This window comes from Babylonia areolata, chromosome 32 (genome assembly GCF_041734735.1).
Source record: "Babylonia areolata isolate BAREFJ2019XMU chromosome 32, ASM4173473v1, whole genome shotgun sequence".
In the NCBI taxonomy this organism is placed as follows: Eukaryota; Metazoa; Mollusca; class Gastropoda; order Neogastropoda; family Buccinidae; genus Babylonia; species Babylonia areolata.
Genome location: NC_134907.1, coordinates 7,635,596 through 7,651,290, shown reverse-complemented (window position 1 = coordinate 7,651,290; position 15,695 = coordinate 7,635,596). Strand labels below are relative to the sequence as shown.

Sequence of the window (15,695 nt, the reverse complement as noted above, 5' to 3'; positions counted from 1 at the left end):
TGATCACACACCTTCCACCTCACATAGAATATACTGGAACTTCACACAGTTAATGGTGGTCACACACCTTCCACCTCACATAGATTATACTGGAACTTCACACAGTTAATGGTGGTCACACACCTTCCACCTCACATAGAATAATACTGGACCTTAACACAGTTAATGGTGGTCACACACCTCACCACCTCACATAGAACATACTGGAACTTCACACAGTTAATGGTGGTCACACACCTTCCACCTCACATAGATTATACTGGAACTTCACACAGTTAATGGTGGTCACACACCTTCCACCTCACATAGAATAATACTGGACATTAACACAGTTAATGGTGATCACACACCTCACCACCTCACATTGAAAATAAATAAAATTTTCACAGTTAACTCTCTCCACACGAACGGCGAAAGAGCCGAAGTTAACAGCGTTTCACCCCAATTACCACCATCAAAATATTGCAAGCGGAAGGCTCTTTTACTGAAGAGGTGAATGTTGACAAAGAATACCACAATTCTGACGACGGAAGCTAAAGGTTGGGTCATTGAGACACCCACTGGACATCCAAGGGGTCTGTGTAGAGGAGAAGAGAGGACTGGCCGTACTGAGTGAGTTAATGGTGATCACACACTTCACTGCCTCACATTGAAAAGACTGGAAATCCACTCAGTTAATGGTGATTACACACCTCACCACCTCACATTGAAAATACTGGAAATCCACTCAGTTAATGGTGATAACACACCTTCCACCTCAAATAGAATATACTGGAACTTCACACAGTTAATGGTGATCACACACCTCACCACCTCACATTGAAAATAATTAAAATTTTCACAGTTAACTCTCTCTACACGAACGGCGAAAGAGACGAAGTTAACAGCGTTTCACCCCAATTACCACCATCAAAATATTGCAAGCGGAAGGCTCTTTTACTGAAGAGGTGAATGTTGACAAAGAATACCACAATTCTGACGACGGAAGCTAAAGGTTGGGTCATTGAGACACCCACTGGACATCCAAGGGGTTTGTGTAGAGTAGAAGAGAGGACTGGCCGTACTGAGTGAGTTAATGGTGATCACACACTTCACTGCCTCACATTGAAAAGACTGGAAATCCACTCAGTTAATGGTGATTACACACCTCACCACCTCACATTGAAAATACTGGAAATCCACTCAGTTAATGGTGATCACACACCTCACCACCTCACATGGAAAATACTGTAATTCCACACAGTTAATGGTGATCACACACCTGTCCTCCTCACATGGAAAATACTGTAATTCCACACAGTTAATGGTGATCACACACCTGTCCTCCTCACATGGAAAATACTGTAATCCACTCAGTTAATGGTGATCACACACCTCACCTCCTCACATGGAAAATACTGTAATCCCACACAGTTAATGGTGATCACACACCTTTCCTCCTCACATGGAAAATACTGTAATTCCACACAGTTAATGGCGATCACACACCTTTCCTCCTCACATGGAAAATACTGTAATTCCACACAGTTAATGGTGATCACACACCTTTCCTCCTCACATGGAAAATACTGTAATTCCACACAGTTAATGGCGATCACACACCTTTCCTCCTCACATGGAAAATACTGTAATTCCACACAGTTAATGGCGATCACACACCTTTCCTCCTCACATGGAAAATACTGTAATTCCACACAGTTAATGGCGATCACACACCTTTCCTCCTCACATGGAAAATACTGTAATTCCACACAGTTAATGGCGATCACACACCTTTCCTCCTCACATGGAAAATACTGTAATTCCACACAGTTAATGGTGGTCACACACCTTTCCTCCTCACATAGGATCGTAACAAAGTCGCCGCCGATCAGCAGCAATCTCAAAAACGTGTCAAACCCTTAAGAAGACGTCACACAAATTGTGCGTCACACAAAACATTGTAAAACATTACCTGATAGACGAGCTCATGCGTCTGGACGCTTGGGTTCTCTGTTCATTCAGGGAGAAGCCCTGGTGATGGTGTTCTGTTGCCCCGGGAAACAAAATTCACAGTACGCTGATTCAGCCTGCAATACATTCACAGCCTGTGGTCAGTCTAACACTCATCTGCTTGGTCACACCATGCACGATATATGGCTCCGATGTCAGTGCTGGTTCCGTTGGTACTGTTGTCCATTGGCTTGGTCTTCTATGCCGTAGGTTGCTGAGGTCATGTCCATGCGTTTCACCAGTCTTGACAACTCCTCTTCTTTCCCTGCTAGAACGTCGATATGATTCCCTCGAGGAAGATGTTAAAGAGAGTTGGTGAGAGCGGACAGCCTTGTTTGACTTCGACTGTCGACCTGAACCAGTCCCCTAACTTGTCTTTAGAGTAGACTTCGTTGGTTGCCTCGTAAATGTGCAATATGGCTCTGATATGGTTGGCATTGATGTCTTACAGTCTCATTGTCGACCATTAGACAGCATGGCATACCCTGTCAAACGCCTTCTTGAAGTCCACGAGGACGTGGCAGAGGTCTTGTTCGTGTTGGTGGTACTTCCCGCACAGTATCGTGATATTGAAGATCTGTTCTGCTGCACTGCGTCCTGCTATGAAGCCTGCATGTTCTTCAGCGATGAACGTTGTTGTCTGTAGCTTCAGTCAGACAGCACCACACAATACAACAAAGCACAACACAGCACAATACAACACAGCACAGGACAATACAACACAGCACCACACAATACAACACAGCACCACACAATACAATACAACACAGCACCACACAATACAACAACACAGCACAGCACAATACGCCACAGCACAACACAGCACCACACAATACAACAACACAGCACAGCACAATACAACACAGCACAACACAGCACCACACAATACAACAACACAGCACCACACAATACAACAACACAGCACTAAACAATACAACAACACAGCACTAAACAATACAACAACACAGCACTACACAATACAACAACACACCACTACACAATACAAAAACACACCACTACACAATACAAAACACAGCACCACATAATACAACACAGCACCACACAATACAACAACACAGCACTAAACAACACAACACAGCACAACACAACACAACACAGTACAACACGGCACAGCACCAAACAATGCAACACAGCACCACACAATACAACAACACAGCACTAAACAACACAACACAGCACCACACAACACACACAACACAGCACCACACACCACGCACAACACAATACACTACTACGCAATACAACACAGCACAGCACAGCACACCACAACACAACACAACAAAGCACAGAACAACACAACACAGCACACCACAACAAAGCACAACACAGCACAAACACAACACAGCGCAAAACAACACAGTACAGCACAACCCAGCACACAATACAACACAGCGCAGCACAACACAACACAACACAACACAGCGCAAAACAACACAGCACAACACAACACAACACAGCACAACACAACACAGCACAGCACAATACAACACCACCGACCACGACACAGCACAACACAACACAACACAACACAACACAACACAACACAACACAACACAACACACGTTTTCTCGCTGTCATCCAGGACTGTGGCCTGAGAATTGGCATTAACGGGGGACAACAGCACAGCACAGCACAACACAGCACAGCACAGCACGGCACAACACAGCACAGCACAGCACAGCACAGCACAGCACAGCACAGCACAGCACAGCACACACAACACAACACAACACACTTTTTCTCGCTGTCTTCCAGGACTGTGGCTTGAGAATTGGCATTAACGGGGGACAACAGCACAGCACAGCACAGCACAGCACGGCACAGCACAGCACAGCACAGCACGGCACGGCACAGCACAGCACAGCACAGCACACACAACACAACACACGTTTTCTCGCTGTCATCCAGGACTGTGGCTGAGAATTGGCATTAACGGGGGACAACAGCACAGCACAGCACAGCACAGCACGGCACAGCACAGCACAGCACAGCACGGCACAGCACACAGCACAGCACAGCACAGCACAACACAACACACGTTTTCTCGCTGTCATCCAGGACTGTGGCCTGAGAATTGGCATTAACGGGGGACAACAGCACAGCACAGCACAGCACAGCACAGCACAGCACAGCACAGCACAACACAACACAGCACAGCACAGCACAGCACAACACAACACACGTTTTCTCGCTGTCATCCAGGACTGTGGCCTGAGAATTGGCATTAACAGGGGACAACAGCACAGCACAGCACAGCACAGCACAGCACAGCACAGCAAAGCATAGCACAGCACAACACAACACAACACAACACAAAACAACACAACACAACAACACAGCACAGCACAGCACAGCACAGCACAGCACAACACAACACAACACAGCACAGCAAAGCACAGCACAGCACAGCACAACACAACACAAAACAAAACAAAACGAAACAAAACAACACAGCAGCACAGCACAGCACAGCACAGCACAGCACAGCACAGCACAGCACAACACACGTTTTCTCGCTGTCTCCCAGGACTGTGGCCTGAGAATTGGCATTAACGGGGGACAACAACCAGAGCAACAACAACAACAACAAGCACTAAAAGATAAAGTTAGAAAATTGTAAGATCAATAGGCAAACTTGATCAACGCTCTAAAACGAAACACAGAACTCAAGTAAAATGATTGGAAAAAAAAAAAAAAGAAAAGAAAAAAAAAAGACAAAACCTCATCAAATTGTCAGCCTTTGCTTTTCCTTATTTGCTAACCCTTTCATTTATCTTGTCTTTTCTTTTTTATTTACTCACCCATTGATCTACCTGATTGTTTAATTGATAAATCTTCCTTCCTTCCTTCCTTCTTCCTTCTTCCTTTCTTCATTTCATTCCTTCCTCCCTTCCTTTATTCCTTTCCTTCCGTCCTTTATTCCTTTCCTTCCTTCCTTCTTTGCTTTCTTCTTTCTTTCTTCCTTCCTTCCTTCTTCCTTCCCTTTTTCCTTCCCCCTTCATCCCTCCATCCTTCCTTTCTTCCCTCTTCCCTCCTTCCTTCCTCCCTCCTTCCTTCCTCCCTCCCTTCCTTCCCTCCCTCCTTTCCTCCCTCCCTTCCTTCCTTCCTTTCTTCCGCCCTCCCTCCCTCTCTTCCTTCCTCCCTACCTTCCTTACCTCCTCCCTCCCCTCCTCCCTCCCTTTCTTCCTCCCTCCCTTCCTCCCTCCCTTCCTTCCTTCCCCCCTCCCTCCCTCCTTCCTTCCTCCCTTCCCTCCCTCCATCCATCCTTCCTTCCTTTCCTTCTCCATTCCTCAGTTCATTTATTTATTCAATTATCTGTTCATTTAGTTCATTTGTCCACAAATTTACCAATTCGTTTACCTATTTCACGTGTCTTTTCCTTGCGGACGTCGAGGGACCAAACTACGTGCGCACCCCATCTGTCCTGAATCACCTACGGGCACGCGTGTTTGTTGAACTGGAAATGATCGAGCGAAGACAATCCATCTACCCCGTGAACAGGTAAAGTATGAGATTATCCCCCCCCCCACACACACACACACACACCACACACACCCACCCACATCCAACCCACCCCCTTCCCGCTCCACCCTCCATCCCCCCCACCCCACTCCCCAACTCCCTCCGCACACCAGTTTAGCGAAGAGAGCGAACGTGGTGGTGGTAACCCAGCCTGTTTGTGTTCGCTCGCGCGAGTGCGTTGTTGGTGTGGAATTAGTTTTGCTGGATTAGCCGGGGTTGTTCCCAGTAATTGCTGTAGCTCTCGCCTGCTTCGACACTCAGTCTTTTTTGCTCAGTGCACGTGCATATTTCATAAACGGGGATCAATCTATTACGTGATTGCTGCGAGTCGGCAGAACAGATCGAAGATTCACCTGGGGGGTTCTGGTCTTTTTGTGGGTTTTTTTTTTGTTTGTTTGTTTTGTTTTGTTTTCTGTTGTTGTTTTGTGTGTTAATATTGTCACTAGTGAACCAGTACTACCAGCGAGTAGATGGCGGAGAGTGTTGTGATAAGGATGGCTTTGGTGCTGGTGCTGGCAACGCTGTTGGCAGCGGTCAGCGCACAAGGTATGCCAACATTGTTTTATTTCATCCACATTGTGTTGCTAGCTATTTACACATCGTCTTCGGTGGTTGTTGTTGTTTTTTGTTTGTTTTAATTTTATCAGGAAAGACATAGTTTTCTTCCTTTTTGATAAATGAAATAATTTTGAAAAATAAAAAAATCGTATTATCATCCGAAATGAAAACGACACACGCGAACGTTTATATAATCATCATTTTAGATATGTATTCCTGGACTAAAGGGCTGACTCAAAACGCTTCATTAATAATGATAATAGTAATGATTATGGTATCTATAAGGCGCAAAATCTTGATGAATTCAACTCTAAGCGCACAAAAAAACAACAACAAAAAAAAGATCTGCACACACACACACACACACACACACACACGAGCGTGCGCGCGCGCGCGCACGCACGCACACACACACACACGCACACACACATACGCTGTCGTACATATGGCTTTAAACACAACTAATTCAAAAAGAGGCATCATGTACAAATATTGCTATATGCACCCACCCACACACATACACCAGTACACACACCAGTACACACACACACACACACACACACACACACACACACACACACACACACACACACACACACGCATTTCAAGACCTGCTGTACGGCTAAACAAAACTGTCAAAAGAGAGGAAAAATTGAAGAGAAAAAAAGGAGAAGAGTTATGTACAAATATTCTCATCTCAGGTTCCCACACCGAGTTGGTACAGGCTGCAGTGGGAATAGTAGGATCTACAGTATACAGCAAAGAAGAGGGGGTGGGGTAGGGGGTGGGGGAAGGAGAGAGGGGGGTAGATGACGGTGCATTTGAAGATTCCGCCTGTTTTCCTTTTGAAGTCATTTGTTTGATAATGACCGGAACATGTGGTATAGCATTTCCACTTTGGTCTTGTAAATTTCAATAATTAAAAAAAAAAATCACCAGTTAGTATTGTTTGGAATATGACAGACGCTTTTTACGGGATTTATACTCTGTTAACTGACATTTTATATCCTTTTTTTTTTTTTTGGTTATGTTTTTGTTTTGTTGTTTTCCCTAAAATATCGACAATCAAACTAACCCTTTGAGAATGTTTTTTGTTAAACACGTTAGACCACAACATGACAGAGCTTTTCTTTTCTTTTTTTTCAGAGAGAGAGAGAGAGAAGACTAATGGCCTCAGGCCATTATACTAACACATGGGGAGGGGGAGGGGGAGGGGGCGTTGGGGGTCAGGGTCTGGTGCAGAGAGAGAGAGGGGGGGAGGGAGAGGGGGAGGGAGAGATGCGAAGAAAAGAGAGTATTAGACAATGGAAAAAAAAAAAGAAAAGAAAAGAGGTCCCATAACCTTTTACGGCCAAAAAAAGGGGCAGCGATTTCATGTCCACTGTGTCTTGGGGCTGACACTGGTAGGCGGGGCCCAGTCCTCTCCTCTTCTTCTTCTTCTGTTGTGTAGCCACAATCAACACGTTGATTTTTTTTTTCACATTTTTTGGGGTGTTTCCGCAGACCGGTTGCTTGAAAGAAAAAAAAAATTACTCCAATCACATTCACACTCTCCCTCCTGGCCCACTAACTGGATCAGAGGGGGCGAGAAGCGACAGGCAGGCATCCTATTGATGGCCCGTGGCACCCCCCGCCGCAGCGCCCTCCCTCCAGCACTCCCCCTACCCACTACTTACCTAAATATTCACTCTCACATTCATACCCGACAATTGCTGTAATTTATCTTGTGGTTTTGCCTACTCTTGGAGTTTCGCAGCAGCGAGACTGCCAAGAGTGGCGACCTTGAGGTGAGAGGTGACCCTGCCGTTATAACCTTCCCCAGCAGAAGTCAGGTGCCCACCTGTTCACACCTGGGTGGAGTGATGACAAAGGGAGAACAGTGGCGTCACAAAGGACAAGACACTATGCTGAAGCGGTGCCTCGAACCCTGACCACTGGAGAACACTGGATCACAATGTCAACTGACTGTCACGGCGTCTCCAGACTGAATGAATGAATGATGTGGATACTTATAGAGCGCCTATCCTCGGTCGGAGACCAAGCTCTTAGCGCTTTACAAACTCAGGGGTCATTTGCACAACAGGCTACGTAGTGCGGACTAGTCGCCTGACAGGCAGGCTCTTTTGCTCTCTCAAGTTTTTAGTGATTGTTTTATTCCCTGCGTTTTAAATCGCGTTTTTATCTGTCAGACTACTTGGTGATGTACATACCTTTAACGTGGTGGTTTTATCCTGTTCCATGTGCTTTTAAACTGTTCGTTTGGACATTTTTGCTCTGGGCTTCAGTTTCCAATCGTCGTCCGCCAATGCTGGAGTATGGCCAACACGCAGTGTTCAGTGCAAAACATCAACACTGCACGCGCCTCGCCATGCAAGTACACTCGGCACCATTTGCTTACACTGGGACAGTGCACGTACACTCTTTTATCTCATAATGTGATACGACGTCTTAAAGACTTGAACATTGGCTACAACCTCCCCCGTAAAAAACGATCTTGTCGGGGGAGGGTACGGAAAAGGAAAATTATACGTGTTGTTCAAGGTAGAACCAACATTTCAAATCCCGAACCACACATGATTCCTAAGGTGAGAGTAAACTCTTTTAATCTTATTCATATAATCCCCGTGAAGAATCTTCAGTCAATGATTTACCCTCTCACCCGTCTTATCTAAAACTGATGTGTGTGAACGTTCAGTCATGCAGACAGAAGACTGCTTTTATTCATGATGTGACTGTTGACCATGCTTTTGACATCGCCATACTGACTGAGACCTGGTTGTATGAGCAGGGAGACGAATCATATATAGCGCAGCTTACGCCGCAAGGGTACAAACTGAAATCATTCCCTAGACAAGTTAGAAAGGGAGGCGGTATTGCAACCATTATGAGAAGCCATATTCAGGATATCTGTACATTCAAACCCCTCGATTATACATCATTCGAGGGTGTAGCATTAAGGGTTGAGTGCAATAGTTCTGTGTGCCATATTATTTGCGTTTATAGACCCCCACCAAGTCGATACAATAAATGTAAAACCCAGACTTTTATTACTGAGTTTTCTAATCTCCTGGATAAATACAACCTAGAAGCAGGAGTCTTAGTTTTAACTGGCGATTTTAATCTTCATTATGAACAAACCAGCGGTCCAGATATACTTCGGTTGCGCACTCTACTTCACGACCCAGGGTTAAGACAGCTAATATGTGAACCAACCCACAAACATGGTCACACTCTCGACTGGCTTGTGGTTCGAGAGAGCATTCACACCCCCCAGTTTAAAGTCATGGACTTGGCTCTTGCTGATCACATGGCAATTTTTTTATGACATCCCTTTTGAAAGACAGCTCCAGGAACATCTTGATGAAAACGGCCTGCTTGAAACTTGTCAGTCAGCTTATCGGAAAAGCCATTGCACAGAAACAGCCCTTCTTTCGGTCACAGATCTCCTCTCAAACACAGACAAAAGACATACATCTGTAGTGGCATTTTTAGATCTGTCAGCGGCATTTGATACAACTGACCACCAAATTCTTATCAATCGTCTTAGCACTACCTTTGGCATTAAATCTACTGCTTCAAAATGGTTTTCTTCATATCTTTCAAATCGTCAACTCAAGGTTAAAGTAAAACATAGCACCTCTACAGTCATTCCTCTTGTGTTTGGTGTCCCTCAGGGATCAGTCTTAGGGCCTATCTTTTTCACTTTGTACACTCTGCCTTTGACATCTTCAAAAGGCACTCATTTGGTTACCATAAATATGCAGATGACACAGAATTACAAAAAGCCGCTCCACCATCTGATTTTAAAACAGTCATTACTGAATTGGAAGCTTGTGTAGCTGATGTAAAAACATGGATGGACAAAAACAAGCTAAAGCTCAATGAAGACAAAACTGAACTCTTAGCCGTTGGAGACCTAACTCGTCTTAAGGCAGCAGAAAAGGACCCAGTTACGTTTGGCCCTGCTTCAGTAGCATTTCAAACATCAGCCAAATACCTGGGTGTATATATCGATCAAACCTTGACTATGAACGACCAAATTTCATTCTTGTGTCGCTCATGTAATTTTCATCTCCAAAGGCTAGGCTCAGCCAGACCCTACATAACAGAGAAAAATATGGCTCAGTTGGTTTCCTCATTTGTCCTGTCCAGACTGGATTACTGCAATTCCACTCTTGCAGGTTTACCATCTTCCTCCATCAACAGATTACAGAAAATCAAGAACAATGCTGCACGACTGGTTCTCGCCAAAAAAGAAATCTGATCATGTTACACCTCTGCTGAATCAGTTACACTGGGTTCCAACTGAGTCCCGCATTCACTATAAGTTAGCAACACTCGCCTTCAAACATTTTGACAAGTCTCTTCCATTGTATCTCTCTGTATTGGAAACATATGAACCGCACAGAATATTAAGATCCAGTTCTGAAAAGCTGCTTAAAGTTCCAAGGACTAATCTGAAATGTGCTGGAAATAGGCCTTCCAGAGCTCAGGTTCCCCAGGTGTGGAAGTCTCTACCTTCATCTCTTAGAAATGCCTCTGATCAACATTCCTTTCAGTCAGATCTGAAAACTTACCTTTTCCGTAAGCATTTTTGTTCTGGGCGAAACGGTTAAACCAAGGTATGCCTGTTAACATATATGTGACCCTCCATCACGGAATGAGTCGCTTTGTCCCTGACCAACTTTCCCGCTAGCGGCGATTTTAGGCGGGTGGGGGTCAGGTTGTCGATTTTCAGATTTTGACTTCATAGTAAACTTTAGGCTTTCTTTTATCTCATATTGAAGTATCTAGGCATAACTGTGTCTTCTTTTGCCTTAAAAGTGTGCTTAAAATGCCTAACCCGTCATTCTGATCGCCTATGACTTCGCGAAATCGATCAACTTTGACAAGCTTGCCCTCCGTCATCTCTTGGAATCGACCGGTCGAATCATACATTGTTTTAAAGGTCAAGTCCGTCTCTTTCAATCTATGTCCTTCTCATTGGTTGATTTTTTAACTACGAGCGAATCGTCGCTTTCAAAATAAGGATACACTACGTAAACAATGCGTCACTATGAAGGAAAATCCCCTCTGTCATTGGCCGAGAGAGGCCACGTGACGAAACCAGCCATTCAGCACGCTAGCTCAAATAAACATGGTCGCAGGGTTCGGAAGCACGTTTTCAAGATTGACTTGGCGATTTCCTGACAAGATACACTTGCGTTGCACACATTTTGCCATTCAATGAAGAAGACGACATTTGTGAGTTTCTAACCCAGTACTTCATTGATGGAACTGACCGTTCATGAAATCGATCTCAGTGAACACGAAGGCAACGCTGATTTCGAAAGCAGACGACGCAGGATTGTCGTTCAGTTTTCATCAACAATAATATTAATTTTGATGTAGATGACGAATCAACATTTGCACTAGATACAGAAAGATTGGAAGCCTTCGCCTGTAATTGCCGAAATCACATGCACCAGGTGCCATCAGTGTTGTGACTGACATGGAAACAAGTGAAACTGACTTGCTGCACTGAAGTGATAGAACTGGGTTTCTCACAGCTCACACAAGGAATATGCAAGCAAAGTGACTGGGGGACTGGATATAGCTGAAGTGTCTGAAGGTAAGCTTTCTTATTTTACCCACATTGACAAATACTGAAATGTAATGATGGTATAACCAATTGATAATAATTTATTTAACAATGATTGACGCAAGACTGATTTATTGTCTTACATTGGAACAGGAATTCACTGTTTGACATGTGGAATAAAAATGATTAAAAGAATAAAGTGAATCTGAGGAAATTAACAGAATGTAAATTAAAAGATCTCACACACACACACACACACACACAATGTGTGACACAGTGTGTATACATGTCACTCACACACACACACACACACACACACACATACATACACAATGTGTGTCACACAGTGAGTCACATACTCACTCACACACACACACACACACACACACACACACACACACACACACACACACACACTCACACTCACACACTGTCCCTTCACAGTTTAACCATTTAACTGAGCAAGGGAGGTTCAGGGGCATGACATTATGAACAGTTTTCAGTTTCACAGAATTTGCTTCAATGGATATTTTATGTGAATTGTGTCGTATTGGTGGTTGGTGTGTTACTTTGTGGTGGTTTGTCGTTTGTAGTGCTTTGATGTTGTGTTGGATTTTGTCTGGGTTCAGTTTCATCGTCGTCGCCAGTTGCTTGTAAGTATGGCCAACAGCAGTGTTCAGTGCAACATAAAACTCACGCTCGCATGCAAGTACCGGTTCAATTCCTTTGTTCACGGCAGTGCACGTACACCTTATCGCATAGTGATACATCTTAAAGACTGAACTGGCCTACAACTCCCTAAAAATCGATCATGTCGGGGGCGAAAGAAAATTAACGTGTATCAAAGGAGACAACCAACATTCCAAATCCGAACCACACTGATCCAAGGTGAAGAAACTTTTGTAATCTATTCATATATCCGTGAGAATTCGTCAATGATTTAACTTACACGTCTTATTAAATACTGAGTGTGAACTTCAGTTCTTACAGACTAAGTGCTTGATTATCATGATGTGATGTGACCATCTTTTGCACGACATTCCATACATGACTGAACGGTTGTATGAGCTTGGACGATCCATATAGCGCAGCTTACGCCGCAAGTACAAATGAAATCATTGCCTAGACAGTTAGAAGGGAGCGCATGCAACCATTGAGAAGCCTATCACGGATACTGTACATTCAAACCCCTCGATACACATTCGAGTAGCATTACAGGTTGTCAATTTTGTTGCATATAATATTGCTTTTATGACCCCACCAATCGATACAATATAATATAAACAGACTTATATTACTGAGTTTTAATCTCCTGATAAATACACTAAACAGAGTCTAGTTTTAACTGCGATTTTATATTTCTATAAAAATACCACGGATCCAGAAGTAAAGTCGTTTGGCACTCTTTCAAGACCAGTTGAAGACGCTATGATGTAAACCATACCACAAACATGTCACACTACTCGACTGGTTTGAGTTCGAGAGAGCATTCACCCCAGTTAAGCATGGACTTGAGCTCTTGCTGATCACATGCATATTTTATGACATAACTTTTGAAAGACAGCAAGGAAATCTTGAAAAGAGCACTGCTGAAACTGTCAGTAGCTTATCGTAAAACCATTGTTCAGAAAACAGCCTCTTTTCGGTCACAGACACCTCTCAAAAGACAAAAGCATACATGAGTGGATTTTAGATGTGTCAGCGCATTATACAACGACCACCAAATTCTTATCAATCGTCTTAGCACTACCTTTGGCATTAAATCTACTGCTTCAAAATGGTTTTCTTCATATCTTTCAAATCGTCAACTCAAGGTTAAAGTAAAACATAGCACCTCTACAGTCATTCCTCTTGTGTTTGGTGTCCCTCAGGGATCAGTCTTAGGGCCTATCTTTTTCACTTTGTACACTCTGCCTTTGACATCTTCAAAAGGCACTCATTTGGTTACCATAAATATGCAGATGACACAGAATTACAAAAAGCCGCTCCACCATCTGATTTTAAAACAGTCATTACTGAATTGGAAGCTTGTGTAGCTGATGTAAAAACATGGATGGACAAAAACAAGCTAAAGCTCAATGAAGACAAAACTGAACTCTTAGCCGTTGGAGACCTAACTCGTCTTAAGGCAGCAGAAAAGGACCCAGTTACGTTTGGGCCCTGCTTCAGTAGCATTTCAAACATCAGCCAAATACCTGGGTGTATATATCGATCAAACCTTGACTATGAACGACCAATTTCATTCTTGTGTCGCTCATGTAATTTTCATCTCCAAAGGCTAGGCTCAGCCAGACCCTACATAACAGAGAAAAATATGGCTCAGTTGGTTTCCTCATTTGTCCTGTCCAGGACTGGATTACTGCAATTCCACTCTTGCAGGTTTACCATCTTCCTCCATCAACAGATTACAGAAAATCAAGAACAATGCTGCACGACTGGTTCTCGCCAAAAAAGAAATCTGATCATGTTACACCTCTGCTGAATCAGTTACACTGGGTTCCAACTGAGTCCCGCATTCACTATAAGTTAGCAACACTCGCCTTCAAACATTTTGACAAGTCTCTTCCATTGTATCTCTCTGTATTGGAAACATATGAACCGCACAGAATATTAAGATCCAGTTCTGAAAAGCTTCTTAAAGTTCCAAGGACTAATCTGAAATGTGCTGGAAATAGGCCTTCCAGAGCTCAGGTTCCCCAGGTGTGGAAGTCTCTACCTTCATCTCTTAGGAATGCCTCTGATCAACATTCCTTTAAGTCAGATCTGAAAACGTACCTTTTCCGTAAGCATTTTTGTTCTGGGCGAAACGGTTAAACCAAGGTATGCCTGTTAACAAGTATCTTTGTACTGGTATTTTTGTAGTCCTGTTTTAATGCATTGTGTATTTTATGTAGTATTGGTCTTAGATGTGATGGCATTTTTTCTATCTGGTTATTTTTTAATGGGCGCGCGCGCGCGTGTGTGTCTGTGTGTGTGTGTGTGTGTGTGCGTGCGTGCGAGCGTGCATGTGTTTGTGAGTGTACAGTGGTCTGGTACGCGTGTGTAAGTGTGTAGGCATGTTAGTATGTCCGAACAGAATTCTATGTTAGAAAATAAGAAATATCTTAATGCTTATGCAATTTTGTTTTTCGTGCAGTTGACATTTAATGTCAGCATGTGTGTGTGAGTGTGTGTGAGTGTGTTTGTGTGTGTCTGTAAGGGAGGGACATCTATATATATGTGTGTGTGTGTATATGTGTGTGTGCGTGCGCGCGCGCGTGTGTGTGTGCGTGCGTGTGTAAGTGTGTAGGTATGTTAGTATATCCGAACAGAATTATATGTTAGAAAATAAGAAATATCGTAATGCTTATGCAATTTTATTTTTAGTGCAGTTGATTTTTAATGTCAGCGTGTGTGTGTCTGTGTGTGAGTGTGTGTGTGTCTGTAAGGGAGGGACAGCTATATATATATATATATATATATATATATATGTGTGTGTGTGTGTGTGTGTGTGTGTGTGTGTGCGTGCGTGTGTGTGTGTGTGTGTGTGTGTGTGTGTGTGTGTGTGTGTGCGTTCTATGAAATGCATTTTGTTTTAATCTGAGCCTTATTTACTTCATAGCTTTTATAATCTGATTCATCTCTTAAGTGTGCTTTTTCATTCATATGAACACACTGGATGTTTTCCATTGTCAGATAGCGGTTGATGTGTTTTTTAAGGTATGTTTATAGTCAACCGGATGATGTAAGGCGCTTTGAGCAGCATCGGTGCTGGATATCGCGCCATAGAAAAACTATGTATTATTATTATTACCTACCTGGGTAGAGCCGACTGACGGCTGCCATTGGGCGCTCATCATTCGCTTCCGGTGTCATTCAATCAGATTTCAGGCACGCACACCTTCACACTCAGACAGACATGTAACATTTTACGTGTATGACCGTTTCGTTTAGTTACCCCCGCAATGTAGGCAGACATACTCCGCTTTCAGGGGTGTGCTTGTTGCATGTGTTCTTGTTTCCATAACCCACCCAACGCTGA

General features: G+C 43.6%; 1 protein-coding gene across 1 annotated transcript in view; it reads left to right on the top strand.

Annotated features, from left to right (window-relative positions):
• Window positions 1–6,029: 6,029 nt before the first annotated feature.
• The window catches only part of LOC143276423 (neuronal acetylcholine receptor subunit beta-3-like), a 35,735-nt gene continuing 26,069 nt past the window's right edge, over window positions 6,030–15,695 (top strand). The window contains exon 1 of the mRNA XM_076580913.1: window positions 6,030–6,081. Coding sequence (XP_076437028.1) covers window positions 6,030–6,081 — 52 coding nt within the window. The remainder of the gene's footprint in view (window positions 6,082–15,695) is intronic.